Source organism: Mobula birostris, chromosome 13 (assembly GCF_030028105.1).
Source record: "Mobula birostris isolate sMobBir1 chromosome 13, sMobBir1.hap1, whole genome shotgun sequence".
Lineage (NCBI taxonomy): Eukaryota > Metazoa > Chordata > Chondrichthyes > Myliobatiformes > Myliobatidae > Mobula > Mobula birostris.
In genome coordinates this window covers 10253980-10281612 of record NC_092382.1, presented here as the reverse complement: position 1 = coordinate 10281612, position 27633 = coordinate 10253980, and the positions used below count along the sequence as shown (strand labels likewise).

Sequence of the window (27633 nt, the reverse complement as noted above, 5' to 3'; positions counted from 1 at the left end):
TGTTCCCAGATTATTATCCGCCTCCATTGCACTTTATCTGTAGCTGCCACACTTTATTCTGCATTCTCCTACCGTTTCATCTTGTTCTACCTCAATACAATGCGTAATAACCCGATCTTTATGAACAGTCTACAAGATAAGCTTTTCACTGAACCTCGATGCATGTGACCACAATACACAAAGTAACCACCTAACACCGGCCCCACAGTCAGTCTCGACATCTCTCCTGTCTCCTGGAATGACCCTGTGGTTCCGCCTGATGGTTGACTGTGTTTCAGCCTGATGGTTGAGTGAACTCGGCCTTTTCTCCTTGGAGCGACGGAGTATGGGAGGTGACCTGATAGAGGTGTATAAGATGATAAGAGGCACTGATCGTGTGGATAATCAGAGGCTTTTACTCGGGGCCCATGGCTGCCACAAGAGGGCACAGGCTGAAGGTGCTTGGGAGTAGGTACAGGGGGAGATGTTGGGGTAAGTTTTTTACGCAGAGAGTGGTCAGTGCGTGGAATGGGCTGCCAGCAACGGTGGTACTGGCGGATACAATAGGGTCTTTTAAGCGACTTTAGGCTAGGTACATGGAGCTTAGAAAAATAGAGGGCTATGTGTTACCCTAGTAATTTCTAAGATAGGGACATGTTTGGCACAGCTTTGTGGGCCGAAGGGCCTGTATTGTGCTGCAGGTTCTCTATGTCTCCATGTTTCTATGTTTCTCAAACCCATCAAGCGCGTTAACATTGAGGTCACGGTAGACCTTGTTTCGTCAAATTAGGCAAATTAGATTACTTCCAGGATGGCCGCATTATGTCAAAAGAGCTCCGGTAATCTGCGTACAGCATGGATCTCAGCAGCACTGTGTGTAAGAGGGGGATTGGCAGAGGGACAGGAAGGGGGATGGAAAACGAGAGAGGGAGAGAGAGAGGGAGAGAGAGAAAGTGAGAGAGAGGTACTAGGTGAGGGGGAGAGAGAAAGAGAGAGGAGAGAGAGAGCGGAGGTAGGGGAGGGGGTGTAGATGGATGGACACATTTAATATTTCTTCAGCTCCCTTTATCTCTATTGCTGTTTCTGCCTTCTCTCTCAAACTCTCTCGGTGCTTCTCCTTCTCGCTCAATCAGGATCTTCCTCTCCCTCTTGATTTTTTTTCTCTTTCCCTGTAAATTTTCCCCTCAATGTTTGTCCTTCTCTTTCTCTCCATCTCCTTCTCTCAATACAAATCCCTTTCTCAACCTTTCTCCTCCCTTTCTCTATTTACCGCTGACTCTCCATACCTCTCACGATATTTCTTCCTCTGTTTGTTCCTCTATCCTCTCTTTCCTATGTTGTTAAGAAGTGTGATGGGGTGGGGAGCCATCCTGAGCTCAGGGCCCGAGGTCTGAGTTCAGCAGGATCTGGGGGTGGGCGATCCGTCATGACATATAAACATCAGAAAGAGAAGCAGGAGTTCAGTCAGACAGGATCAAAATCAGGATTATAGAACATATAACAGCAGAGGCGTTTCAGCCTATAATGTTCTGTTGACATTTGGAAGGTCAATTTACTCTCCAACACAGCCCTCATTTTTCATTCATCCATGTGCTTATCTAAGAGTCTCTTAAATGTCCCCAAAATATCTGCCTCCATCAGCACCCTGGCAGTGCATTCCACAGACCCACCACACTCTGTGTATAAAAAACAACTACCTCTTGTATCCCCCTTATAATTCCCTGCAATCCCTTTTAAATTCTGTCCTCTCCGATTAGAATTTCTGCCGTGGGTGAAAGACGCCCAGTTGTTCACTCTATGTGTGCCGTTTTATCATCTTGTACACATCTATTAAGGCATCTGTCATCCTACTTTTCTCCAAAGAGAAAAGCCCTCGCTTGCTTAGCTTCTCCCCATAAGTTATCGTCTCTGATCCATGCAGCATCCTGGTAAATCACCTCGGCGTCCTCTATCAAACTTCCTAATTCATCCAATGATGAATTGACCAAATGTGCCCACAATACCTCGTGTGGTCTAATCAGAATTTTGTGTCGCTGCAACATTAACTCGCAATTCCTGAACACAATCCCGGACGAATAAAGAGAAACTCTCCAATCTTTGAAAAAGTGGACAAATGCTATCCACAGATGGGAAGAGAGACCTGCGGAGATGGCAGAAGAGGGAGGTTAACTACTTCATAAAATTACCATCAGCAATCATCACCTCCCTAACACTGCCTCACCATTCCCTCTCCCTCGGAAATGGCCATCTCCTCTCTCTCCCCTCTGTGTCCCCAGCTTGGTTTATAGAACAGAGGAGAGTACAGACCGGGAATAGGTTGATCGTCTCACCATGCCAGGGCTAAATTCCAACCTGTCTGACCATCTTCTCGGACACACAATGGAGTGGAGAGCGACACACAATCTGCTGAAGGAACTCAGCTGGTCGAGCAGCATCTGTGGGTGGGGGTGGTTGGAAAGGGTTGTCGGACGTCGGAGGCCAAAACTGCATCGGGAAACTAGGAATGTGGACCATGTGCAGGCACAAGGGACTAGTTTAGTTTGGCATTGTGTTCAGCACAGTCGTTGTGGGCCGAAGGACCTGTTGCCCTGCAGTACCGCTTTATTCCACTCTCTTGCGTATACGACACGGAGCCAAGCAGCAGAGATAAAGAGCAGATGGGAAATGTTTAGCTGTTGGCCGCGTTGAGGAGTTCGCACTTCGTATAGGGAACTTAATGGAATACAGTGGGTAGGGTAGTGAGGGATACAGAAAGAGGCAGGTTTACGATTCAGCTGACCACTCTGCAAGGGTTCGACATGAGGTAGACAAGGGGCGCGCCACGCGAGATTAGTTAAAAACACGCGAGAGTCGTTAAAGCACAGACACCGTCACTTCGGCCAGACAGGGTCTTGCCATTCACAGTCCAATCCTATGGTTAGGCCCTGCTATAGACCTTCGATTCACGTTCTTGTCCACAGGGGTCAAATTCCGGGTTGTGGTGAAAGTAAATGAGTGCAGGATTGGTATAACTGGGCATTTAATTGTGAAGACAGTGGACTAAACACTGTGCATTGTGAGACTCAGAGGGCTCACACAGGGCAAATCAAAAAGCAGGCTATTGAATTTTGTGTCTGCTGAATCTTTTGTTTCACGTAGTCAGAGCAGCGATGGTTACTCAGGCAGATCTCACGTGATGAAACAGGCATAGGACATGCCGGCCTTCATCGGTCAAGGCACAGAGTACAGAACTCAGAAGGACGCAAGCAGGATGTGCTTTTCTCGGAGACAGAACAGGCCAATTCAAGATCTCAGGAAAGATGTGTTATCATTGGAAGGCGTTCAAAGGAGTTTCGGGAAATGATTCCAGACCACTTGAAGGCACTGGGTCTATACTTGCTGGAAACTAGGGGTATCAAGTAGGGGGAGAATCTCATTGAAACCTATCGAATGTTGAAAGGCTGTGGCAGACTGTGTGTGAAGAGGATTTTTCCTATACTGGGGGAGTCTAGAACCAGAGGGCAGAACCTCAGAATAGAGGGACATCCATTTAAAACTGGAGGATTTCTTTTAAGTTAATTTTATTATCAACATACATATCTGTCATATTTTATTTTAATTTCACAGTACATGCATGTCCCTAAGTCACTTCGAGATTCATTTTCCAGCAGGAATGCACAGCAAATCTATAAAATAGTAACGATAATGGGGTAAGTGTAAGAACCATTAAAGTACTAAAGACAAGAAACTGTTCAAATGTAAATAAATAGCAATAAATGACGAGAATGTGAAGTAACAGGATAAGGAGTCCTTAAAGTGACTATTGGCTGAGGAAACATCTCAATGGATGGGCAAATAAGTGTAGTTATACACTTTGTTCAAAAGCCTAATATCTGCGGTGTAACAATTGTTCTTGAACCTGGTGATGCGAGTCCAGAGGCTCTTGTACCTTCTACCTGATGGCAGCAGAGAGAGTAGAGCATGCTCTGGGTGGTGAGGAACTTTGATGAGCGATGCTGCTTTTCCATGGCAACGTCTCATGTCGATGTGCTCAATGGTTGGGATAGATTTACCCGTGATGTACTGGGCTTAATCCACTACCTTTGTAGGATTTTGTTTACAGGCCATGATTCAGCCGGTCAATACACTATCTAGTACATATCTGCAGAAATCTGCCGAAGTTTTAGATATCATGCCGAATATCTGAAGAACCCTCGCAAGGCGGCTGAGCCCGATGGAGTACCTGGTGAGGTTCTGAAAACATGGGCTAACCAACTGACGGGGATCTTCTGAGACATCTTCAGTCTCTCATTGCTACAGTGGTAAGTTCTTATCTGCTTCAAAAGGGCAACAATTATACCAGTGCCCAAGAAGGGTAGCGTGAGCTGCCTTAATGACTATAGTCCAGAGGCAATCACGTCCACTGTGATGAAATGCTTTGAGAGGTTGGTCATGGCTACACTCAGCGCCTCTCTCGGGAAGGACATAGAGCCTACCACCACTAGAAGGCTACAGTAGATGCGACCTCAATGGCTCTCCAGGCAGCCTTGGAACACCTGGAAAATGCAAATACCTATACAAGATGCTGCTTACTGACTATAACTCAGTATTTAACACCATCATTCCTACAGCCCTGATCAGAACGTTACAGAACCGAGGCCTCTGTATCTCCCTCTGCAACTGGATCCTCGACTTCTTAGCCCACTGCTCTACTCTTTCTGCACCCACGACGCGTTGCTAAGCACAGCTTTGATGCTATCTATAAATTTGCCGATGATACATTTGTTGGCAGAATTTCAGACGGTGACAGAAGGACGTTCAGGAGTGCAAAATTCCAGTTGGTTGAGTGGTGTCGCAGCAACAACCTGCACACAACGTCAGCAAACCAGAGAGCTCATTGTGGACTTCAGAAAGGGTAATGAGAGGGAACATAGACCTTTTCTCATAGTGGGATCAGAGTGGAGTGCGTGAGCAGTTTCAGCTTCTGGGTGTCAACATCTCTGAGAATCCAACCCGGAGGCAACATATTGATGCCGCATTAAAGAAGTGGAGACAGCTGCTATATTTCATTCAGAGTATAGAAGATTTGTTTTGTCAACTAAAGCACTCGAAAACATCTACAAATATACCGTGAAGAGCATTCTGATTGGCTGCATCACTGTCTGATAGTAGCAGGGGGCGCAACAGCGCAAGATCGAAGTAAGTTGTAGAAACTTATAAGATTAGTCAGCTCTATCATGAGTATAAGCCTTCGTAATATGCGAGACATCCTCAAGGAGCGATGCCGTAGAAAGGTAGTGTTCATCACCCAGGACATGCCCTCATCACGCTGGTACTGTCCGGAATCAGGTACCAAAGGCTGAGGGCACGCACTCAGCCATTCAGGAACAGCTCCTTCGCCTCTGCCATCCGACTTCTAAATGGACATTGAACCTATTAACTCTACCTCACTACTTAATAAAAAAGTGTTTCTATTTCTTTGCACTGGTTATTTGTAACTTAATTATTTAATAACATATATTTAGTGCAATTCTGTATTTTCACTATATTTATTGATCATCTATTTCATGATCCTGCTGCGGTAAAGTTACCGAATTTCACGAAATATCCCGGTGACATCAGAGTTGATTCTGGTTCTGATACATTTAAGTTGAGATGGGGGAAAATGCAAAGGAGGTGTGAGAGCCAGGTTTTTTTTTAACGGAGTGTGGAGCCTGGGATGGTGGTAGAGGCACATACAGAAAATTTGAAGAAGTGTTAAGTGAGGCACATAATTTTACAGTGTGGAAGAAGATTAAAGGAAGGTGTTTCATTTTAACGAGTGCTAGGTGCTTGGAATGCTCTGCCGAGGGGAGTAATTGAGCCAGATATATTAAGGTCATTTGAGAGAGTCGTAGATAGGCTGGGGGATAACACAACAGTGCAGGGATATGAGCTGTGCAGTGGGGAAGGTTCGGAGAGAGTTGGGAGGCAGAGAGCGCAGGGAGCGCACACAGGTGGAGCGGGCGTGGGAAGGGTCTGGGAGCATGGGCTAGGAAAGCGCAGAGGGCAGGGAGCGTGGTGAGCGCGGGATTTCAGGATCACGTGGTGAGCGCGGGACCGGTAAGCGGATAGAGTGCGGGTGTGGCGAAACGAGATCTTGGGCACTGTTGCAGTACACGGGGTGCATGAGGCAGCAGTAACCTCAGGCAACTGTTTTCCTCAAATGAGACTCAAGTCGAACACTAAGAGAAGAAGTTAGAGCAGTTCCTGATTCAATCACAGTCACACACAATGAACTGACTGGCGACAGGTTGAATAATCAGTCTTATTTCTTACTGTCTCTCTGCATTGGGGCAACGATGATTCTAAAATCACACGTCGGGGCAGTGTCCGAGATTGCTGCAGATCCAGGGTCTTTCCCAAGAGCTTTTGTCAATCTAACATCACTTTATTCATCAGAATAGGGAATGTATCACCCTCACTGAAGGGAGCAAAAGGATTCTCTCCACGGATACTAACACCCGGTACACGGTTGTCCTGAATTGAGCTCCCAGGGTCTCCCAGGGAAAAACTGCACCCAGATGTCCGGTGGAATTACGCTGCTGGACAGGAGACGGAATTACGTCCAAATGAAGGGTCACAGCCGTAAACGTTCATTGTGATCTTTCCTATAGATGCAGCATAGTTCCTCCTGTATTTTGTCTGTGTTGCTACATGACTGCGGGACACTCTGACGTCACATAGTGCTCAGCTGGAGCCGGGGTCCATCAGAACCGTGTGGGATGAAACTTGGATTGCGGCCATTAAAGGGGAGGGCGGACGTTAAAGGGGACGCCGGGAAATCGGCCAAAGCGTCCCCATCACGAGGTTGGGGATGTTCACCCATTACGATGTTCACAGGTCCACTCTTACTTCTGGTCTGAGTTCCTGCAGAGGCCTCAGTTCCTTCTTCCCAATCCAACTGAACTGATTGTACCGTAACCTAAAACAGGTGGAAGAATGTAGATGAAATAAATAGATTATACAACAGTGTCAGTAACAGGGGACTGGGGTTAATGTTTCAACAACACTCACAGACAAATATTACCAGAAAACCCGCGGATCCGCTGATATTTTATCACATTGAACATTAACACAAACACTCACCAGATCCGTTCCAGACTCGGGAGGGTCAGTATGAGGCAGCGGAGAGCGGGGACAGATCCGTCTGTCAGCGAGTTGTAACCCAGGTTCAGCCCCGTCAGTGATCGGTTTGTCCTGAGAGCGGAGGCGAGATCCTCGGCACCAGAATCTGTGACACCGATATTGTACAGCCTGGAGATGAGAGAGAGTGAGGGTGAAGGACACAGAGAGACAGGAGACGGTACAAATCCCCAGTGTTTATCAGTAACACAATTACTCATCACATTAATGTTCAGTATAAGACACCCAGTGACTGTAAACACAATCTCCCACAGTATGGTACTTACTCCAGTTTCTGTATTTTACACTCTGGGTTCCTCAGAGCCGCAGACACCAGTTTCACTCCTGAATCTCCCAGCGCATTACCACTCAGGTCCAGCTCCGTCAGTGATGGGTTTGTACTGAGAGCGGAGACGAGATCCTTGGCACCAGAATCTGTGAGACGGACCTTCCTCAGACTGGAGATGAGAGAGAGTGAGGGTGAAGGACACAGAGAGACAGGAGATGGTACAAATCCCCAGTGTTTACCAGTAACACAATTACTGATCACATTAATGTTCAGTGTTGGACACCCAGTGACTGTAAACACAATCTCCCACAGTCTGGTACTTACCCCAGTTTCTGTATTTTACACTCCGGGTTCCTCAGAGCCGCAGACACCAGTTTCACTCCTGAATCTCCCAGTTTATTGTCACTCAGGTTCAGCTCCGTCAGTGATGGGTTTGTACTGAGAGCGGAGACGAGATCCTCGGCACCAGAATCTGTGAGACCGACCTCCCTCAGCCTGGAGATGAGAGAGAGAGAGGACGAAGGACACAGAGAGACAGGAGACGGTACAAATCCCCAGTGTTTATCAGTAACACAATTACTGATCACATTAATGTTCAGTGTCAGACACCCAGTGACTGTAAACACAATCTCCCACAGTCTGGTACTTACCACAGTGTCTGTATTTTACACTCTGGGTTCCTCAGAGCCGCAGACACCAGTTTCACTCCTGAATCTCCCAGGTCATTACTACTCAGTCTAAAGACAAACAGACAAATTGATGAACAAAGTGATTCAAACTGTGGGTCTGAGGGAATTTCTCTCACTCGGATATTTCAGGAAACATTAAACCCTTCAGTAAATCACTGATCAGAGTTCCCATCACTGTCAATGTCCCTCACTGCCCAGCTCCAGGGTATTCACCGAATGTCGGTAATTTAGTCTGTCGGCGTGACCCTGTAAACTCCCCACAGGGTAAGATGGTCAGGTGGAGCAGGAATGAAGGTTAGGGGAAAATCCCACAGTGAGGAGGAGTTGTGGATGATAAAATATCAACGGGATGGCGTGAGGGACCCCCACCAGCATAATAGGATGGGGAAGAGAGATCCCACCCGAGGAGGATGTAGGGAAGAGAGATCCCACCCGAGGAGGATGTAGGGGAGAGAGATCCCACGAGGAAAGAGGATGGAAAAGAGAGATCCCACTTGAGGAAGGGGGATGGGGAACAGATCTCAGAGGCCCAAGAGGGACGGGGAAGAGAGGTCAGAGAAGAGGATGGAGGAAGCAGGAAGAGACATCTCACAGGAGGACAGGAAATAGGGAAGTGAGGTCCCACAAGAGGAAGGGGGTGTGTAAGAGAGGATGTGATGCAGATGTAGGTCGCACGGAAGGGGCAATTCTGAATTGAAACAGATATTCCAGAGAAGAGTTGCCCACATGGGTCTGGGTATCTTGTTGTGAGCAAAGACAAACAGGTGGAGTGATGGAGATAGTGACACACGGGGAAGGCAGGGAGAGGAGGCTCTCACGCAGGTATCTCTCTCACTCGGAATGGGACAGTCCGGTGACCCTCTTTTGTTCTTTATGGGGAAGAGAGCATGAAGCTCCGAATCTCCTGCTGCAGTCAGTATCTGTCTGGGTGTAAGTAGCAGATAGAAGGAATACTGTCACAGCCAGAGAGAAACACGGCCATGCCTATGATTTACAGCGATTCAACCAATGCTCGTTGATCACTGATCTGCTGAAGTCTCCAAAATCTCTTCGCATAAACCCACAACCCTTGCTTCCTGGTGAAATTACTGACCAATTCCCTGGTCATTCAGAACATAGAACATAGAATTCTATAGCACGTTACAGGTCCCTCAGCCCACAATATTGTGCCGAGTATGGAACCTGCTCTCGAAGTTGCCCAGATTTCCCCTACGGTATAGCCGTCTATTTTTCTAAACTCAATTTACCTTCCTTAGTGTCTATTAAAAGGCACTTTTGTATCCAGCTCCACCACTGTCACTGGCATTGCATTCCACGCAGCCACCATTTTCTGTGTGATAAACTACCCCTAACATCCTCTCTGTATCTGCACCTAAGCACCTTAAAACTATGTACCCACTCGTGTTAGCCATTTGTGCCCTGTATCTATCTAAGAGTCTCTTAAAAGACTCTATTTTGTACGCCTCTACCACCCACTGCTCTTTGTGTGAGAAATTTCATTTGACATCACCCTTTTACCGACATTCAAGCACCTTAAAACGATGCTCCATCCTGTTAACCATTTCAGCCCCGGAAACAAGCCTCTGGCTATCCACACAATCAATGCCTCTCCTCATCCTATACACCTCGATCAGGTCACATCTCAACCTCCTTTGTTCCAAGAAGTAAAGACCGTGTTCACTCAGTCTATTCTCATGAGGCATGCTCTCCAACCCAGGCAGCATCCTGAATGGTCCCTGAAAATTTGACACACTTACGCTGTACATTTCCCTGAGAATATCTCCTCTCAATTTATGATACCATGTAAGTTCCTGCCTAATAGCATCATATTTCCCTCTACCCCAATTAAATGTTTTCTCAAATTGTCTCTCCTATACCTCTCCAGCGCTATGGTAAAGAAGATAAGAATTGTCATCACTACCTCCAAAATACTCTCCCACCGAGAGATCCGACACCTGAGCAGGTCCATTTCCCAATACCAGATCAAGTACAGCCTCTCCTCTAGTTGGTTCATCTACATTTTGCGTCAGGAAGCCTTCCTGAGCACACATAACAAACTCCAGCCCATCCAAACCACTTGCTCTATTGGAATGCCAGTCAATATTAGGATTGTTAAAATCACACATCATAACAACTCTATTATAATTGCACCATTCCAGAATCTGCCTCCATACCTGCTCCTTGATGTCTCTGTTACTGTTGGGGCCTATATAAGAGTAAAGTTATTGTCCCCTTTCTGATTCTGACATCCACCCACAATGACTGAGCAGATACTCCTTCCATGGATTCCGACTTTCCTGCACCTGTGACACTATCTCTTATTAGCAATGCCATGCCCCCACCTCTTCTGCCTCTCTCCCTGTCCCTTTTGAAACACCTAAAGCCCGGCACACTCAACAGCCATTCCTGCTCCTGAGACATCCATTCTCTGTAATGGCCACAACGTCACAGTTCCATGCATTGATCCACGTTCTCAGTCCATCCGCCTTGTTTATGATATCCCTTGTATTAAAAACGACACATCTCAAACCATCAGGCTGAATGCATCTTTGCTTTATGATCTGCCTATCCTTCCTCAGAAACTTCGTACAGGCTGTCTCTGCTTGTGTGCAAACCGCCTCATCCTCCCCCTCTTCACTTCGCATCACACCGCCGAGAACATCTAGTTTCAAACCTCCGCAATAACATTAGCAAACCTTCCCGTCAGGATATTAGACCGCTCACACTCAGGTGCAATGCGCCCTTTTAGTACTGATCACACCTGCCCCAAAAGAGGTCCCAAAGTTCCAGAAATCTGAATCCCGGCCCCCTGCTACAATCCTTCAACCACACATTTATCCTCTACCTCATTCTATTCCAATCCTCACTGTTGCGTGGCACAGGCAGCAATCCCGAGATTACTAACCTTGAGGACCAGCTTCCTAACTCCCTGTGTTCTGCTTTCAGGACCTCTTCCATTTTTCTACTTATGTCTTTGGTACCAATGCGTACCACGACCGATTTCAGGATACAGTATTTTGAACACGTTCAGAACATCACAAACCCTAGCACCTGGGAGGCAAACTGTGTTTCTTTTAGGCGTCCACAGGATCTCCTATTTGTTTTTCAAGTATCGAATCTCCTATTAATGCTGCCATTCTCTTCCAGACCTGCCACTGTTGCTTCCCCCAGGTTGTCGTTCCTCACACCAGTAGTCAAAATGGAGTACTTATTGTTAAGGGGGATGGCCACAGAGGTGATCTCCATTGCCTAAGGCTCTCCTTTCGTTCTTGTCACAATCTGGACAGTCTGGTTTTCTCCAGTGTTTTCCCAAATCCTTTACTATTGAAACAACACAAAGGAACAACTTTACAGTTCAAAGTGATACATAAATTAAGTTACCCCAACTCCTGGCACTTGTGTAGCCCGGGTCCCAGACGCTGGATTTCTTCACACTGAATGTGGCAGTACTGCAAGTCGAGGTGTTTTATTGTATCACAGTGTCCGATGACATGAGACAGGACCGCGCAGTCAATCGGGGTCAGTGTCATTCCACTGAATGAAAGTGTTTCCACAGATCCCAGTGTGGCCTGAGCCAGTCCACGATTCTGAGACTCAAACAGGTAGTGCAATGTATTCAGGAAGCTCCTTTTGCCAGCTTTATTCCATGTGTATCGAACCTGGCGTTTAAATTCCTCCTTCACCCAGTCAATCACCCGGCAGGTTGTCTGATGAGGAAATGGACCCAGAAACTCTTCCAGGCCCCGAGTTGTCATTGGGGAGGAGAGACCAGCAACAAAACGGAGAAATACCTCAAATCGTCCATCTGTAGTGCTGTGGGCTTCAGTGAGGAATTTCAAGATATCCCTGGGACATATAGTCAGGAATTGTGCGACTGCAGCTACAAATTCTTGGACGGTGAGGTGTGGGAATGTGTACACCACGCTCCGGGCAGAATCCTCTCTCTCCAAAAGCTCCATCAGGAACCCGGACAGGAACTGGGAAGGCTGCAGATTGTAGTTGATCAAATCTCCATCTGTAAACACAATCTTCTTATCGGACACTCCTCTGAAGGCCATCTGACCGACCCTGAGTAACACATCACGGGGGTTCTCAATCTCACGGCCGTGGTTTTTCAGGATGTTGTAAATACAGTAGGAGTACAGTTGGGTGATGGTCTTGGGAACTCGCTGCGGGTCCCTGACTCTTTGTGTGAAGAAGGGGCCCAGTGCCAGAGCGAGGATCCAGCAGTAGGAGGGGTTGTAGCTCATGGTGTACAGGATCTCGTTCTCCTTCACGTGTTTGAAAACAGCTTCTGCCACTGTCTGATCTTCAAAATGCCTGATGAAATATTCCTTCCGTTCCTCACCAACAAATCCCAGGATTTCAGCCCAAACACCGATCTCCGCCTTTTCCAATAAATGTAACGCAGTGGGACGTGTGGTCACCAGCACTGAACACCCTGGGAGCAGCTTGTGCTGGATTAAACTGTACACAATGTCAGACACCTTGCACCGGAATTCAGGATCTGTGCATGTGTACTGAGGTCCTGTGTCTCTCCGACTGTCAGCAAAATCGATTCTGTGCTCGAATTCATCCAAGCCATCGAATATAAATAGCAATCCCTCTGGGTTCTTCCAGACCTCTCTCAGGATATTCCCAAAGTAAGGATACTGATCCAGAATCAGTTCTTTCAGGTTTATTCTCCAGTTAATGGAGTTTAAATCTCGGAATTTGAAACTGAAGACAAACTGGAATTGTTGGTATATTTTCCCCGTGGCCCAGTCATAAACAATCTTTTGTACCATTGTTGTTTTCCCGATCCCCGCGACTCCGGCCACTGCTGCTGAACTCCCAGATTTGGATTTACTCCGGGAAAAGCTGCTCTGGAACAGCTGATCAGTGCGGATTTTTTCCAGCTCTCTGCGGAGATGTTCCTCTCTCCACTCCTCGTGGTCTCTGCCTCTTGCCAGCAGCTCATGTTCCACCAGTCTCCGATCTCGAACAGTAGAAATGACCGTGAGCTCAGCGTATCGATCAACCAGCTGGAAAACCTTCACCTTCTCCCTCATCAGGATCGTGTTCACTCTCAGTGTTTCAGTTTGTGCCCGCAGAGTCTCCTTGTGTTTCTGCTGAACATCTTAGGACATTAAAAAAAACAGTTTGTAAGTGTCTATTGTAATGTTCCTGAGCTTTCCAAAACATTTACTCTCGATAAAACTTTGCTGAAGTTCAGGCAAAATTCTGATATACAGTGCTGAAAATGAATCCTTGAGCAAAATAATTTCCCCGCCCATTGGTTTGACATCTTTCCTCAAGGTTACATTTGCACTACCCCCCCCCCCCCCCCGCCCGCCGATGAGGTCAACGCGCACAATCCTGGATAGTTCACTGTTGTGGTTGTACTTTGAGTGTGATACACAATCCCTTCACTGGTTATCTTCTGCAAAAGAGGGGATATTGTACTGACCTTATTAACCAAGTCCACAATCACTCTACTCCTTCACTCCTGCATAACACATAACCTTCAATATTTCTTTCATCCATGTTTTTCAGAGTCTCTTAAATGACCCTAATGTATCAGCCTTAGCCACCACCCCAGCAGTGCTTTCCGGACACCACTCCTCATGTAAAAAAATAAAGAAAACTACTTTTGACATCTCCTATTAATGCCCCTAATATACAGTAAATGCCAGGTTCCCGCTGGACCGATATTAAACAGTGGAAAGTGGGAGTGTTGGTGCATAGTTCGCTGAAAGCAGCATCTCAGGGAGTTGCGATGGTGAAGAAGGCCAACATCAGTCAGCACATTGAATACACATTGCAGTTATAAGATGTTGTTCGGGACTCACGTTTTCAGATTTGGTCACCTTGTAATAGAAAAGAAAATTTATTCCTTATCCAGTCTGAGCCAGGAGTGGTATTAAAGCCTTGATAACCTCTCCACAGCCACCTCTTCTCTGAGGACCCGATGCATGGAGGCTGTTCTGGGTCACCGCACTGTTGGAGATTCCCAGGAGATCTGCGTTTTGCCATTGGATGCAGTGATGTTAGACTTCCTAACCTGGGATTCATGGTTCCATATGGATCCCTCTGCCTTCAGTTAGTTTAGGAACTGGCAACTCTCAGGGCTTCTCGTCGGCGCTGCCGAACGCAGAATTCGCAAACTTGCATCGTCCCCTGCGGCCGGCCAATGGACTTACCTTGGACGGTTCTGCTCGAAAGCTGCAAACGTCGCTCGGTGCTTGAGGGCGATGGTCCTCCAGACCCAACAACAGAAACCTGATTCCGACAAAAGCTAAGCAGGCGTACATATTCACAGAGAGAAATAAAGACTTTGAGGTTTCTATCCCATCGCTTACCTTTCAGATGTGCGGGCACTTCAGATAAACCCCGCTCAGTGTCCATGTAGGCGAACTGGGCATCACCTGTTCAAACAGATTAACCTGTATGAAGTCTGTTCTGTGTAATACTGTAAATTTATCAGCATTTACATCTGTAACACACAGTGTATTGTTCACCGTACCACGTTCCCATATTTCATTCAATATTCTGCTCAGCTTCGGTAAATGGTGGTGTAGTTTCACAAAGGATTCCCACATCACCCTCCGGGCCCCGGAGCCCTTCTCCATCACCAGATCCAGGAGGAGTTTGGAAGCGCCTGCTCGGTTTCCCTTCTCCGCCAGCTCAGTCACGCTCTGTAATGAACAATGGGGAATATATTGAGGAGCGGAGGGATGGGTACAAATCTACCCTGAACATGGACTGACCCAGTGCATTCTGCTCGCCGCAAATCACTAACAGCCATTGAAGTGTTCATAGTGGGGGAAAGAATTTAAAAGAAGTGAGCGGGGTCAGTCATGTCCTTCTCAACGCCACAGATTGTCGGGAAACATCCGCTTGGCAAGTTTTAAGTGGAGTAGACACAGTGTGAGTGAGCCAGGGATAGAGTGGGGAGTTGAGGCTTTGTGTCAGAGAAGGTTCAGTGAGGCGAGGTGGAGGCTTTAGGTAGATTTTGGATAGTATTTTCCCTTCCTTTTCACGGTTAGAACAGTGAGAATACCAGGCAGGATAGTGGAATGCTCTTCATACTGCGTGTAGCAAGGCAGGGAGACCGCCAGTGTCCCAGATAACTACACCTTCAGGAATTGCATCCAGCTGCAGCTTCTTACAGACTGTGATCAGGAATTGGAACTGGAGCTGGTTGAACCCAGGATCATTCAAGAGGATGAGAGGTTGACTGACAGGCTATACAGGGATGGAGCTATACCTAAGGCGCAGGACACAGGTAACTGAGAGGCAGCCACTGCAGGAAACTCCTCTGTAACAGGTATACAGGTTTCTGTTTCGGGGTATGACCTAGCAGAGGAAAGCCACGGTCATTAAGCCTCTGATACCGAGTTTGGTTTTGTGACTCAGAACGAGTGAGAAGCGTGAGCTGAACTAACAGGGGGAATTCCGCGGTTAGGAAAACAGACTGGAGGTTCTGTTGACGAGAACAATATTTCTGGATGGTGTATCAGGGATATCTCGGTTCGAGTCTGAAACTTTCTTAAGGGCAGTGTGAGCAGCCAGAGGTCATGGTCCACGTTGGTACCAATGACAAGAGTAGTAAGTGTGATGAGGTCCTGCAAAGTGAGTTCATGGAGTTAGATGCTAAACTGAAGTGCAGGAACTCCAGGGTTGTGTTCTTAAGATTGCTACCCGTGCCCCATGCTGGGGAGGACTGAAATAGGACGATAATACAGTTTAACGTCTGGCTGATGAGATGGTGCATGACCGAGGGCTTCAGATGTTTGGATGTTTGGGCTCTCTTCCAAGGAAGTTGTGGCCTGGACACCCGTGATCGTTTTACACCCGAACTGGAGGCAGACTGATACCCCTGTGGGAAGGGTTGTTAGCACTGCATGGAGAGAGGGGAGGTGTCAAACTTGAGTTGCAGGGGGTGAGGAACCAGCATGGATGGTGGAGTGGTTGTGTGGGAAAGATGTTGTTAAGCCAACATACAAAGTCAGGAAACTAAAGGATGAGAATTGTTTTTCCCAAAATACGTATTATTTCAATGCAAGGAGTACTGTATGAAAGACAGATCGGCCTAGCATGTGGATCAGCACATTGAATTACAGCATTGTAACCATTGTTGTGATTTGGTTGGAGGAGGCGCAGGATTAACAGCTCAGCATTCCAGTGTTCCGTTGCATTAGACACGATTCGATAGAGTGGGAGGGATTACAGAGGGACGGGTGGCATAACTAGTCAGAGAAAATGTCACTGCATTGCTCAGACAGGACAAACTGGATAGCTGGTCCAATGAGACTACATAGGTGAAACTACGGATTAAGAAAGGGATGACCATGTTAGTTGGATTATATTATAGAGCACCCAATAATCAATGGGATTTAGAAGAACAAACGTGCAGGGAGTTCACAGAAACAAGAAACATAAGATTCTGATGGTAGACAATTGACTTTCCATTTATTGACTGACTCACTGGGTTAAAGGGCTGGATGGGATAGTGTAGGTCAAATGTGTCCAGGGAAGTTTCTGTAATCGATATATTCAGGTCACAACTGGAGAGAGTGCATTCTGGAATCCCTATTAGGGAACAAAACAGGGCAAGCAACAGAGGAGTGTGCAGGAGAACACTTTGGATCTGGTGATCATAATAACATCAGTTTAACAATCATTATGGAAAAGGATGGGTCTGGTCTTTGGGTTAAGACTTTAAATTGGAGAAAAGCCAATTTTAATGGTACCAGAAAGGATCTGATGAAAGTGGATTGGGACTGGTTGATTTCTGGTACAGATGTGCTTGGTAAGTGTAGGGCCTCCAAAACCTATATTTTGAGAGTACCGAGTTCAAATACATAAATGACCACAAATGAAGAGTTTGAATGTCCCCGACAGAATAAAAGACAAGGGTACCTTCGTTTAGGGAATGTTGTTTCCTTCTTTTTTTTTAAAAAGAGATATCAAGGCCCTGAGCATATCACAAGTATAGGCTCAAAGGATCAAATGAGGCATTTGATGAGTACAGGAAATGCAAGAGTTACTACAGGAGGAAATCAAGAGGGCGAAAGTACAGCCTGAGTTTGCTACAGCAGACAAGGGAAAAGAGAACCCCAAATCCTTCATCAAATGTATTTAGAACAAAAATATTCCAACGGTCTAAATTGGTCCTCTTGAAGCTCAGAGTGGGCATTTGTGCTTGAAGCTCAGAGTGGGCATTTGTGCTTGAAGCTCAGAGAGGGCATTTGTGCTTGAAGCTCAGAGTGGGCATTTATGCTTGAAGCTGAAGTAGATGGGGGAGACTTAAAATGGATTTTTTACAGTTATATTTACTCAGGAGACATATAGCATCTTTAGAGTGAGGCGGAACTGCAGTGAGATCATGGACTCTATACAGAGGAGGAGGTGGTTGCTGTCTTGAGGCAGATTAGGGAGGGTAAATCCCCAGGGTTTTCCTTCATAATTTGTCTGAGGCGAGTGCAGAGCTTGCAGGTGTTCCAGTAAAGATATTTAAAATGTTAGATGCAGAAGTATTGGAGGGTAGATAATGTTGTTCTGCTGTTTGAAAAGGCTGTAGAAATAAGCTGGGGAATTATAGGGTCGTGAGCCTGACAACAGTGGTGGTAAAGTTATTGGTGGGTATTCTAAGGGACTGGGTATGAGTATTTGGATGGACAAGGATTCATCAGGTATAGTCATCACTGATTTGTACCTGGTATATCTTGTCTTACCAATCTTATGGTTTCTCGAGGATGTTACCAGGGGAGCAGTGAAGGCAAGTGAGGGATGTTGTCTACATGGACTTCAGCAGGGCCTTTGACAAGGTCCCTCATGGCAGCCTGGTTAATAAGGTTAAGTCGCTTGGCATTCATGACATGGTAGTAAGTTAGTTTAGATATTGGATTCGTGAGAGAATCTAAAAGAGGCAGTAGAGATTCTCTGACTGGAGGTCTATGACTAGTGGTGTGCTTCATGGATCTGGATGATAATGTGGTAAACTGAGTCAGTAAATCTGTGGATAACATCTAGGTAGTAACGGCGAGGAAGTTTATCAGAGTTTGCAGCGGGACCTGAAACAGCTGGAAGAAGGTGGAGTGGAGATCGGCAGATAGAATTTAATGAAGACAAGTGTGAGGTGTTGCACTATTTGAGGACAAACTAGGATAGCATTAAGACATTGAGTGGTTTGGCAATGAGCGGTGCGGTAAAACCAAGATATCAGGGAATACAGATCCAAAATTGCTTAAAAGTGTTGTCAAAGGTAGATGTCCTGATAAAACGTTTAGGATATGGGCCTTCTTAAATCAAAATATCGAATACAGAAGTTGGGATATTATGTTGAAATTCATGTTGCAGAGGCTAATTGGGAGCAATGTAACCATATAACCAGATGACAATTACAGCACGGAAACAGGCCTTCTCAGCCCTTCTAGTCCGTGACGAACGCTTAATCTCACCTAGTCCCACCGACCCGCACGCAGCCCACCTACCTCTCGGAAGGATATCAATAAGATTGAACGAGTGCAGAAAAAATTACAAGGTGTTGTCAGGACTTGAGGGCCTGAGGTAGAGGGAAAGTTTGAATAGGTTAGGACTGCCATAGGGTGTAGGAGGATGAGGAGAGATGTGATAGAGGTATAAAAGTTTATAAAAGGTATAGATAGAGTAGATGCAAATAGGCATCTGTTACTGAGGTTGGGTGAGACTGGAATTAGAGGCCATAGATTAAGGATGAAAGATGAAAGGAAATTTGAGGGAGAACTTCTTCACTCAGAGGCTGGTGAGAGTATGGAACGAGCGGCCATCGGAAGTGGTACATGTGCATTCGATTTGATCATTTAAAAACAATTTACTTTAAGTACATGAATGAAAGTGGCATGGATGTCTCTTGTCGGTGTGCAGATCAATGCAACTAGGCATATAATAGGTCAGTGTGGACCTGATGGGCCGAAGAGCCTGTTGCTGTACTGTAGAGTTCGATGACTATGGCTAAGTCAAACTATGACAGAGTCACTGTTGATTTTCCCAGGGGGAATCTCTGGTGACCGCAGCAGGTTCACAATTAACTGCCCCGCTCCATGATGAGTCCAGTGTCAGCCTACAGCTGGGAACTAGCAGTGAGGAGCAGACAGTAATTACAGGACTTTTGTGCATGTCAGAGAGACCAAAGTCAAATGGTAGTAATACAGAGAGGGAAGGTTGGATTGAAATTGTCAGCTGTCGCATGTGGAATGTTAGCGTTGGGGATAATATGTGGCTCTTCACTAAAATTCAGTCTGGTGAGCAATAGGTGAATGTGTCCCAGTAACAGGAGGACCATTGGAAAGACATTTCTTGGTAATTCTGTGTTATCTGCAGATGCTTGGACGATTTTCAGTGATATTATTTTGCAGTTCCTAGTGCTAACAGGAACTGTGGTAATTACAAACTCAACATGGAACAGTGACAAGGAACAGAAGGTAACTGAACCATGAGGATTGTTGGAATATTTGATCAAATGAAAGAGGGTCAGTAGTTGAAAAGAGAGACGATATTCAGTCCTGCCTGTTCAATTGATGATGGAGTTGAAGGTAGACTCGAGAAATGAGCTGAGAAATAAGTTAATATATATTTGATTTGTGGGAAACCCGGGAGTAATCAAGAGAGTCTGCTGAATGGCCATTAAGGTCGAGCATTGGGAACATGATGTGATGTCAGTAGTTCTCTGTCCACTTGCAATGTCCATCAAGTGTCACGTCACCAAATTCACCTGTCAATCATTGTCTGTATCCTAACCTGTCTAAAAGTGAATGTGTTCAGTAATATTAACAGAGGCCTGGGTTGGTTTCTGCAAACAAAAACTCTGTTCTTGATGTTGACCACAAGCATTGCAGGACTTTCATAGCCCAGAGGTAACATTACACTGGTTCTGTCAGTCTGTGATTGATTCAGTAGAATCTAAACTCAGTCTATGTTCCTACCACTTACGTGATACTCTGGCCCGGTGAAGTGATCCTCGCCCATTAACATGAAGCTGACTCCCTCCACACCCTCCTCAATCGCCTGCTCCAGTCGCTCCATGTAGAATCTCGTCAACTGGAACAGTTGGTGATCCTCACAATTTGACAGGAAGGCCGAGATTGCGGAATTCAGATCTGTAGTCAGTCATAGAACGTAAAATATTTGAGTGTACGATGTGTATGCGGACACGATGCCAATTTAAACCAATCCCATCTTCAGGAACATGGTCAATATCCCTCCGTTCCCGGCCTACTCATGAGTTCAAACCCCTCTCAGATGCTGCTGAGTATCTGTTTCCAGTCCCTCCCTCGGCAGCTCATTCCAGACACCGATTACTCTCTGTGGAAAACATGCATCCTAAATCCCCTTTAAACTTTACCCTCTAACCTTGAACCTATTCACTCCAGTGCTTGATATTTGCACCAAGTCATGGACTATCGAACTTTGCTTTGCCCCTCATAAATTTATGAATTCTCTGAGATAGCGGTCTCAGACTCCGACGTTCCAGAGAAAGGAATCCAAGCTTGATCGACCTCTCCCAGAAGCCAATATTCTGTAATCAGGGTGAAACTCACCTGCACCCTCGCCAGAGCCTCTACATCATTCTCATGATATGGCTACCAGATTTGTGCACAATACTGAGATTGTCTCTTAACCACAGTTCATCCAGTTACAGCACAACTTTAAAAATTACGTACTCACACATCAACTCATCGTTAGCACGCTGCCAATTGTGTTCCCACTTTCAGGGAGCTATGCCCATCCATCACAAGACCCATCCACTCATCAGCCTTCCTAACGGTCCCAGCATTCACTGTGCACAGCGCTAGCAAACTTGATCTCCCAAGGTGCAACTCCTCACATTTGCCCGAATTAACTGTACTCGGTGACTTTCTGTTCATATTTCTCATGGGATGCTGAACATTTTGACAACAGTCCCAAATTTACACAACTCCGCCGAGTTGGTTAATCGACGAATCAATCCACCTACGTGATTCTTTCTATTTAATCATTTTGAGTAATACATAGTTTATTATTAAGTTATTTACATCACACATGACACATAGCGAGCCAGTAGCCTTGCGGAGATTACTGGTCACAGACCTTCACCCAGAAGAATGCTCCTCCATTCCTGCTCTATTTGATGTGGCCAAGACAACACTGAAATCAATGTACAAAGTCTCCGCTGAAGATTCCTCAAACCGAAACGTCGATTGTTCCTTTCCCTCGATAGGTGCTGCCTGACCTGTGAGCTCCTCCACCATTTTGTGTGTTGCCTTCCCTACTTACCCTCTTGTTTTACTTTAATCCTATTCACCAAGGACATTCAATGCCTCCGTAGCCCACTCAGATTCCCTGTTTAAAATTTCTCTGTCACTGTCTCCCGCACCCAGCCCGTTCTCCCACAATATAACGCTCCTTAACTCGGCCACAGAAAACACACCGAGAACTCCCCTCAGCTCCATTGAGCAACAACCCGGAAATCCGGGGGGAATTCACCACTGGCCTTCCAAACAGAAAACAGCAGCTGTTTCTCACTGTCTGTTGAAGGCATTTCCCACATCACGATGTAACAAATACTGATGGAAATTCTGTCTGTTCCCTGGTCAGATACATTGCCCGCTGCTGTATTCCTGTCTGAGTTTCACCCATACCCACCTTATTCAGGAGCTCCTTCCCCTTTCACTCAGGTGAAGATCTGCACGGTGAGCAGAGTGATTCGACCATTCTCGTTGTAGGTCCCTGCGCTGGACCTGGTGAATTGTTCCAGTGCTCAAGGTCGCTTTACCGGTAGGGTCAATGACCCCGTTTAATGGCACGTTTTGCTGTGCCCCTTTAGCGCCCAAGTTTATTCCTCTGAACTATTGATGATTTGACTACACGTGTACAATGATGACAGAGTTTTAATGACAGAGAGCCCAGTGAACATACCTGTGTACATTCTGACTCTGAATGACGTTGGTTGATTGTCGTCTGCTTGTCCGCCGTCTGGGTGGAAGAAAGCACCACCTGCTGGCGATGATCTGAATTACACAAATAAAAGAGTGAGTCAGTCAAGCCTGGTTTATACTCTGCGTCAACGCGTCGCCGTAAGCTCTGCGTCACCGCAAACCCTACGCAAATTTGATAAGGACCCCCACGCGACAGCTTGCATTGCTGCGACGCGCACCTCTCACAAAATTCAATCGCGCGTCGCGGCAACACAGAACGCAACAACTGTGATCGGTCCGCTTCATTGTATCGCATGTCATTCTACGCTGCAATAGCTTCCCATTGGGCGACTGAAGGGCAGGGAAGGAACTCTGGTTGTAATGCTTTCCATAAAGCTTTACAGACCTCCGAAATTGGACAAGTTGCTCTCTGGGAAGGATGTGATCGGTCGGTGGGAAGCCTTCAAAGAAGAAATTTTGAGAGTGCAGAGTTTGTATGTTCCTGTCAGGATTAAAGGCAAATTGAATAGGAATAAGGGACCTTGGTTCTCAAGGGATATTACAACTCTGATAAAGAAGAAGAGGGAGTTGTATGAAATGTATAGGAAGCAGGGAGTAAATAAGGTGCTTGAGGAGTATAAGAAGTGCAAGAAAATACTTAAGAAGGAAACCAGGAGGGCTAAAAGAAGGCATGAGGTTGCCTTGGCAGTCAAAGTGAAGGATAATCCAAAGAGCTTTTACAGGGTATATTAAGAGCAAAAGGATTGTAAGGTATAAAATTGGTCTTCTTGAAGATCAGAGTGGTCGGCTATGTGCGGAACCAAAGGAAATGGGAAAGATCTTAAATAGTTTTTTCTGCATCTGTATTTACTAAGGAAACTGGCATGAAGTCTATGGAATTAAGGGAAACAAGTAGTGAGATCATGGAAACTGTACAGATCGAAAAGGAGGAGGTCCTTGCTGTCTTGAGGAAAATTAAAGTGGATAAATCTCTGGGACCTGACAGGGTGTTCCCTCGGACCTTGAAGGAGACTAGTGTTGAAATTGCAGGGGCCCTGGCAGAAATATTTAAAATGTCAGTGTCTACAGTTGAGATGCCGGAGGATTGGAGAGTGGCTCAGGTTGTTCCGTTGTTTGAAAAAGGATCGAAAAGTAATCCGGGAAATTATAGACCGGTAAATTTAACGTTGGTAGTAGATAAGTTATTGGAGGGAGTACTAAGAGACAGAATCTACAAGCTTTTGGATAGACAGGGGCTTATTAGGGAGAGTCAACATGGCTTTGTGCATGTTAGGTCATGTTCGACCAATCTATTGGAGTTTTTCGAGGAGGTTACCAGGAAAGTGGGTGAAGGGAAGACAGTGGATCTTGTCTACATGAACTTCAGTAAGGCCTTTGACAAGGTCTCGCATGGGAGGTTAGTTAGGAAAATTCAGTTGCTGGGTATACATGGAGAGTTGGTAAATTGGATTAGACATTGGCTCGATGGAAGAAGACAGAGAGTGGTGGTAGAGAATTGCTTCTCTGAGTGGAGGCCTGTGACTAGTGGTGTGCCACAGGGATCAGTGCTGGGTCCATTGTTATTTGTCATCTATATCAATGATCTTGGATGATAATGTGGTAAATTGGATCAGCAAGTTTGCTGATGATACAAAGATTGGAGTTGTAGTAGACAGAGAGAAAGGTTTTCAGAGCCTGCAGAGGGACTTGGACCAGCTGAAAAAATGGGCTGAAAAATGGCAGATGGAGTTTAATACAGACAAGTGTGAGGTATTGCACGTTGGAAGGACAAACCAACATAGAACATATAGGGTTAATGGTAAGGCACTGAGGAGTGCAGTGGAACAGAGGGATCTGGGAATACAGATACAAAATTCCCTAAACGTGACATCACAGGTTGATAGGGTCATAAAGAGAGCTTTTGGTACATTGGCCTTTATTAATCATTATTAATCAAAGTACTGAGTATAAGAGCTGGAATGTTATGATGAGGTTGTATAAGGCATTGGTGAGGCCGAATCTGAAGTATTGTGTTCCATTTTGGTCACCTAATTACAGGAAGGATAGTAATAAGGTTGAAAGAGTGCAGAGAAGGTTTACAAGGATGTTGCCGTGACTTGAGAAACTCAGTTACAGAGAAAGGTTGAATAGGTTAGGACTTTATTCCCTGGAGCGTAGAAGAATGAGGGGAGATTTGATAGAGGTACATAAAATTATGATGGGTATAGATAGAGTGAATGCAAGCAGGCTTTTTCCACTGAGGCAAGGGGAGAAAGAAACCAGAGGACATGGGTTAAGGGTGGGGGGTGATAGTTTAAAGGGAACATTAGAGGGGGCTTCTTCACACAGAGAGTGGTGGGAGTATGGAATGAGCTGCCAGACGAGGTGGTAAATGTGGGTTCTTTTTTTAACATTTAAGAATAAATTGGACAGATACATGGATGGGAGGTTTATGGAGGGATATGGTCCATGTGCGGGTCAGTGGGACTAGGCAGAAAATGGTTTGGCACAGCCAAGAAGGGCCAAAAGGCCTGTTTCTGTGCTGTAGTTTCTATGGTGCTATGGTTCTAAATTATGGAGGACACATTTCGCACGAAAAAAGACGCTCGCGTCTTGTTTACCCTGACACTACCATGACCATGAAGCCTTGTGTGGGCGGGTGAGTGCACATGCGTGACGTGCGGGAATTGCCGAGCTGCACAGATACACCAACGCACAAGTATAAATGCTCAAAATGCGCGTAGACCACTTGCGTAGGTTACGCCGTCCAGTTAATGCAGAAGTATAAACCACGCTTTACTCTGCCCTTCAAATTTAAAACACTTCTGTAAGATTGCTGCTCAGTCTCCTACTTTCCAGGGAGTAAAAACAGAGTGGTCATCCTCTCCCCAGAACTGAGGCCTTCTGGCCCTGACAACAGACTCGCAAATCGTCTCTGCACTCTTTCCACTTTACCCAAGCCTTTTGAAACATATAGCGGCAAGAACTATACTTTGTACCACAAACACAGTCTCACCAACGACTGATACAACGGTCCCATAGTGGTTAACACATGTCTTTACAGTTTGAATGACCCAGTTGCAATTCCCACCGCTGCCTGTAAGAGTTTGCAGGTTCTCACTGTGATCACATGGGTTTCCTCCAGATGATCTCGGGGGACCTAATGGGCAGCGCGGCTCACTGTATCTCAATAAAAAAATAAATAAAATAATTTCCCAAATCCAGCACTCAGTACCCTGACTGTTGAAGGACAACGTGGTAAACACATCTTCACTACCCCATGTTGCCGTATTGAGCGAACAGTGCACCCATACTCCACAATGCCCCCGTTCTGCGACAATCTCAGACCAATATTCAATGCAATATTCAAAATGAAACTGCAGAGCACCAGGAAAACCAAGGTAAAGTAAGGTTTGATGTTGATAGCATCCCTCAAGAATATGCAGTGAAGCTGGTAGAGAGAAGCCAGAAGAGCATTGCAAACAAAAAGAAGACCAGGAAAGCTAAATGGATTTCTGCGAAAGCTGAGCAGCGAAGAGAAGTGAAGGACATTGGAACAAATACCTCCAAATGAACACAACGTTCAAGAAGACAAAGGAGAGATAAGAAAACTTACTTAACAGACTGATGCAAAGAAGATGAAGAAACCAAAGAACTGGAAAAACAAGAGATCTATTCAAGAAGATTAGAGAAATCAAAGGAACATTTCATGCAAAAATAAGTATAGTAAAAGGCAAAGAAGGGGAGGCCCTTACAGAACCAGAAAATGTCAAAAAGAAATGGCAGGAATACACAGAAGAATTGTACAGAAAATATCCCAACAGCGAAGACACCAGCAATGACTCCCTCGACAATCTAGAGCCAGACATTCTGGAAAGTGAAGTCAAATGGGTGATAGAAAACATTGCCAATAAAAAGGCAACAAACATCACAGTTGCTGGTGAACGCAGCAGGCCAGGCAGCATCTCTAGGGAGAGGTACAGTCGATGGTTCGGGCCGAGACCCTTCGTCAGGACCAGCATCTTTGATGTCTGTTGCTTGAATTTCCAGCGTCTGCAGAATTCCTCGTGTTTGCGCCAATAAAAAGGCTGCAGGATGTGACAGGAGTCCAGTTGAATTGTTTAAAACTTTAAAAGATGTTGCTGTAAAAGTGTTGTACGCAATTTGCCAGCAGATCTGATAATCCTAACAATGGCCTTTAGACTGGAAAACAAAAGTTTATATCCCAATTCCCAAGAAGGTCAATGTAAAGGATTGTTCAAATTACCGAACAATTTCACACGGTGGCAAGGTGACACTAAAGATCACGCAAGCAAGACTACAGCAACGTATGGAACGAGAACAACCAGATGTACAAGTTGGTTTTCGAAAAGGCAGAGGGACCAGAGACAAAATTGCTAACATATGCTGGATAATAGAGAAATCAGCAGAATTCCAGAGAAGTATTTATCTATGTTTTAATGATGAATCTAAAACCTTCAACAGTGTGGACCATAATAAACTATGGCAAATCCTTAAAGAAATGAGGATACCTGGGCATCTGATCTGCCTTATGAGAAACTTGTACGGAGATCAAGAAGCAACAGAACTGACCACGGAACAACAAACTGGTTCAAGATTGGGAAAGGAGTATGACAAGGCTGCATTCTGTCACCCTACTTATTTAATCTATATGCTGAACACATCATGAGGAATGTTGGTCTAGAGGACTCAAAATGTTGGAATCAAAATTACCAGACAAAATATAAACAACTTCAGATATGCAGGTGATACTGTTCTAATGGCTGAAAGTGAGGAGGATCTGAGGAAGCTTCGAATGAAAGTGAAAGAAGAAAGCTGGCTCCTTGCTCAATATTAAGAAAACCAGGCAGTCCTATTAACTCCGTCGTATTAAGTGGAAAGGAAGTGGAAGCAGTGATGGATTTTGTCTTCCTCAGCTCAACAGTTTCTATACATGGTAAATGCAGCTAGAAAATTAATCGGTGCTTACTCCTGGGGAGAGCAGCGATGGGAATTTAGAAAAAATACTGAAACGCAGACACATAACATTGTCTCCGAAGTCCGTAGAGTCAAGTCTATGGTATTTCTAGTTGTGATGTGTGGCTGTGAGAGCTGGACTGAACACAAAAGAATCGACGCCTTTCAACTTGGATGCTGGAGAAAAGTGTGAAGAGTTCGTTGGACAGCCAGAAGATCCAACAAGTCAATACTTGAAGAAACACTGCCAGACTGCTCACTAGGAGGCTTGAGAAGATGAAATATTTTGGCCACATCATGAGAAGACAGGATTCCTTGGAGAAGACTCTCATGTTAGGCAAAACAAGAAGGAGAGGATGACAGACACTACGATGGATAGATAATATTACTCAGACAATGGCTATGCCCTCGAGGGATCTTACCGAGGCAGTTTCCAACAAGAAGACTCGGTGTGCAGTAACGCTGTTGTATTTGGCTGTAGTCATGGGTTTTCATGTATGTTTTGAATGACGATTAAAGGAACATAAGTTGGACAATGATTGTATCATAAGCAAAATACAGAATAAATACAAATGTTTTCAGTCAATAACAGACTTGTAAATGTTGCATTTTGTCCCTCAGATAAATTGCTGATGCA

At 45.5% G+C, this 27633-nt stretch overlaps 1 protein-coding gene across 3 annotated transcripts in view; it reads right to left on the bottom strand.

Annotated features, from left to right (window-relative positions):
• Positions 1–3567: 3567 nt before the first annotated feature.
• Positions 3568–27633, bottom strand: part of LOC140208364 (NACHT, LRR and PYD domains-containing protein 3-like) — a 38154-nt gene continuing 14088 nt past the window's right edge. For 2 of the 3 annotated variants that reach the window (XM_072276967.1, XM_072276966.1), the window contains exons 3-12: positions 22021–22112; positions 20056–20222; positions 14606–14777; positions 14442–14507; positions 11482–13219; positions 8062–8148; positions 7736–7906; positions 7410–7580; positions 7087–7254; positions 3568–6922 (exon numbers count right to left, since the gene is read on the bottom strand). In XM_072276967.1, coding sequence (XP_072133068.1) covers positions 6835–6922; positions 7087–7254; positions 7410–7580; positions 7736–7906; positions 8062–8148; positions 11482–13219; positions 14442–14507; positions 14606–14777; positions 20056–20222; positions 22021–22030 — 2838 coding nt within the window. In that variant the 5' untranslated portion in view covers positions 22031–22112 and the 3' untranslated portion in view covers positions 3568–6834. The remainder of the gene's footprint in view (positions 6923–7086; positions 7255–7409; positions 7581–7735; positions 7907–8061; positions 8149–11481; positions 13220–14441; positions 14508–14605; positions 14778–20055; positions 20223–22020; positions 22113–27633) is intronic. The other variant, XM_072276968.1, reaches the window with a different exon arrangement.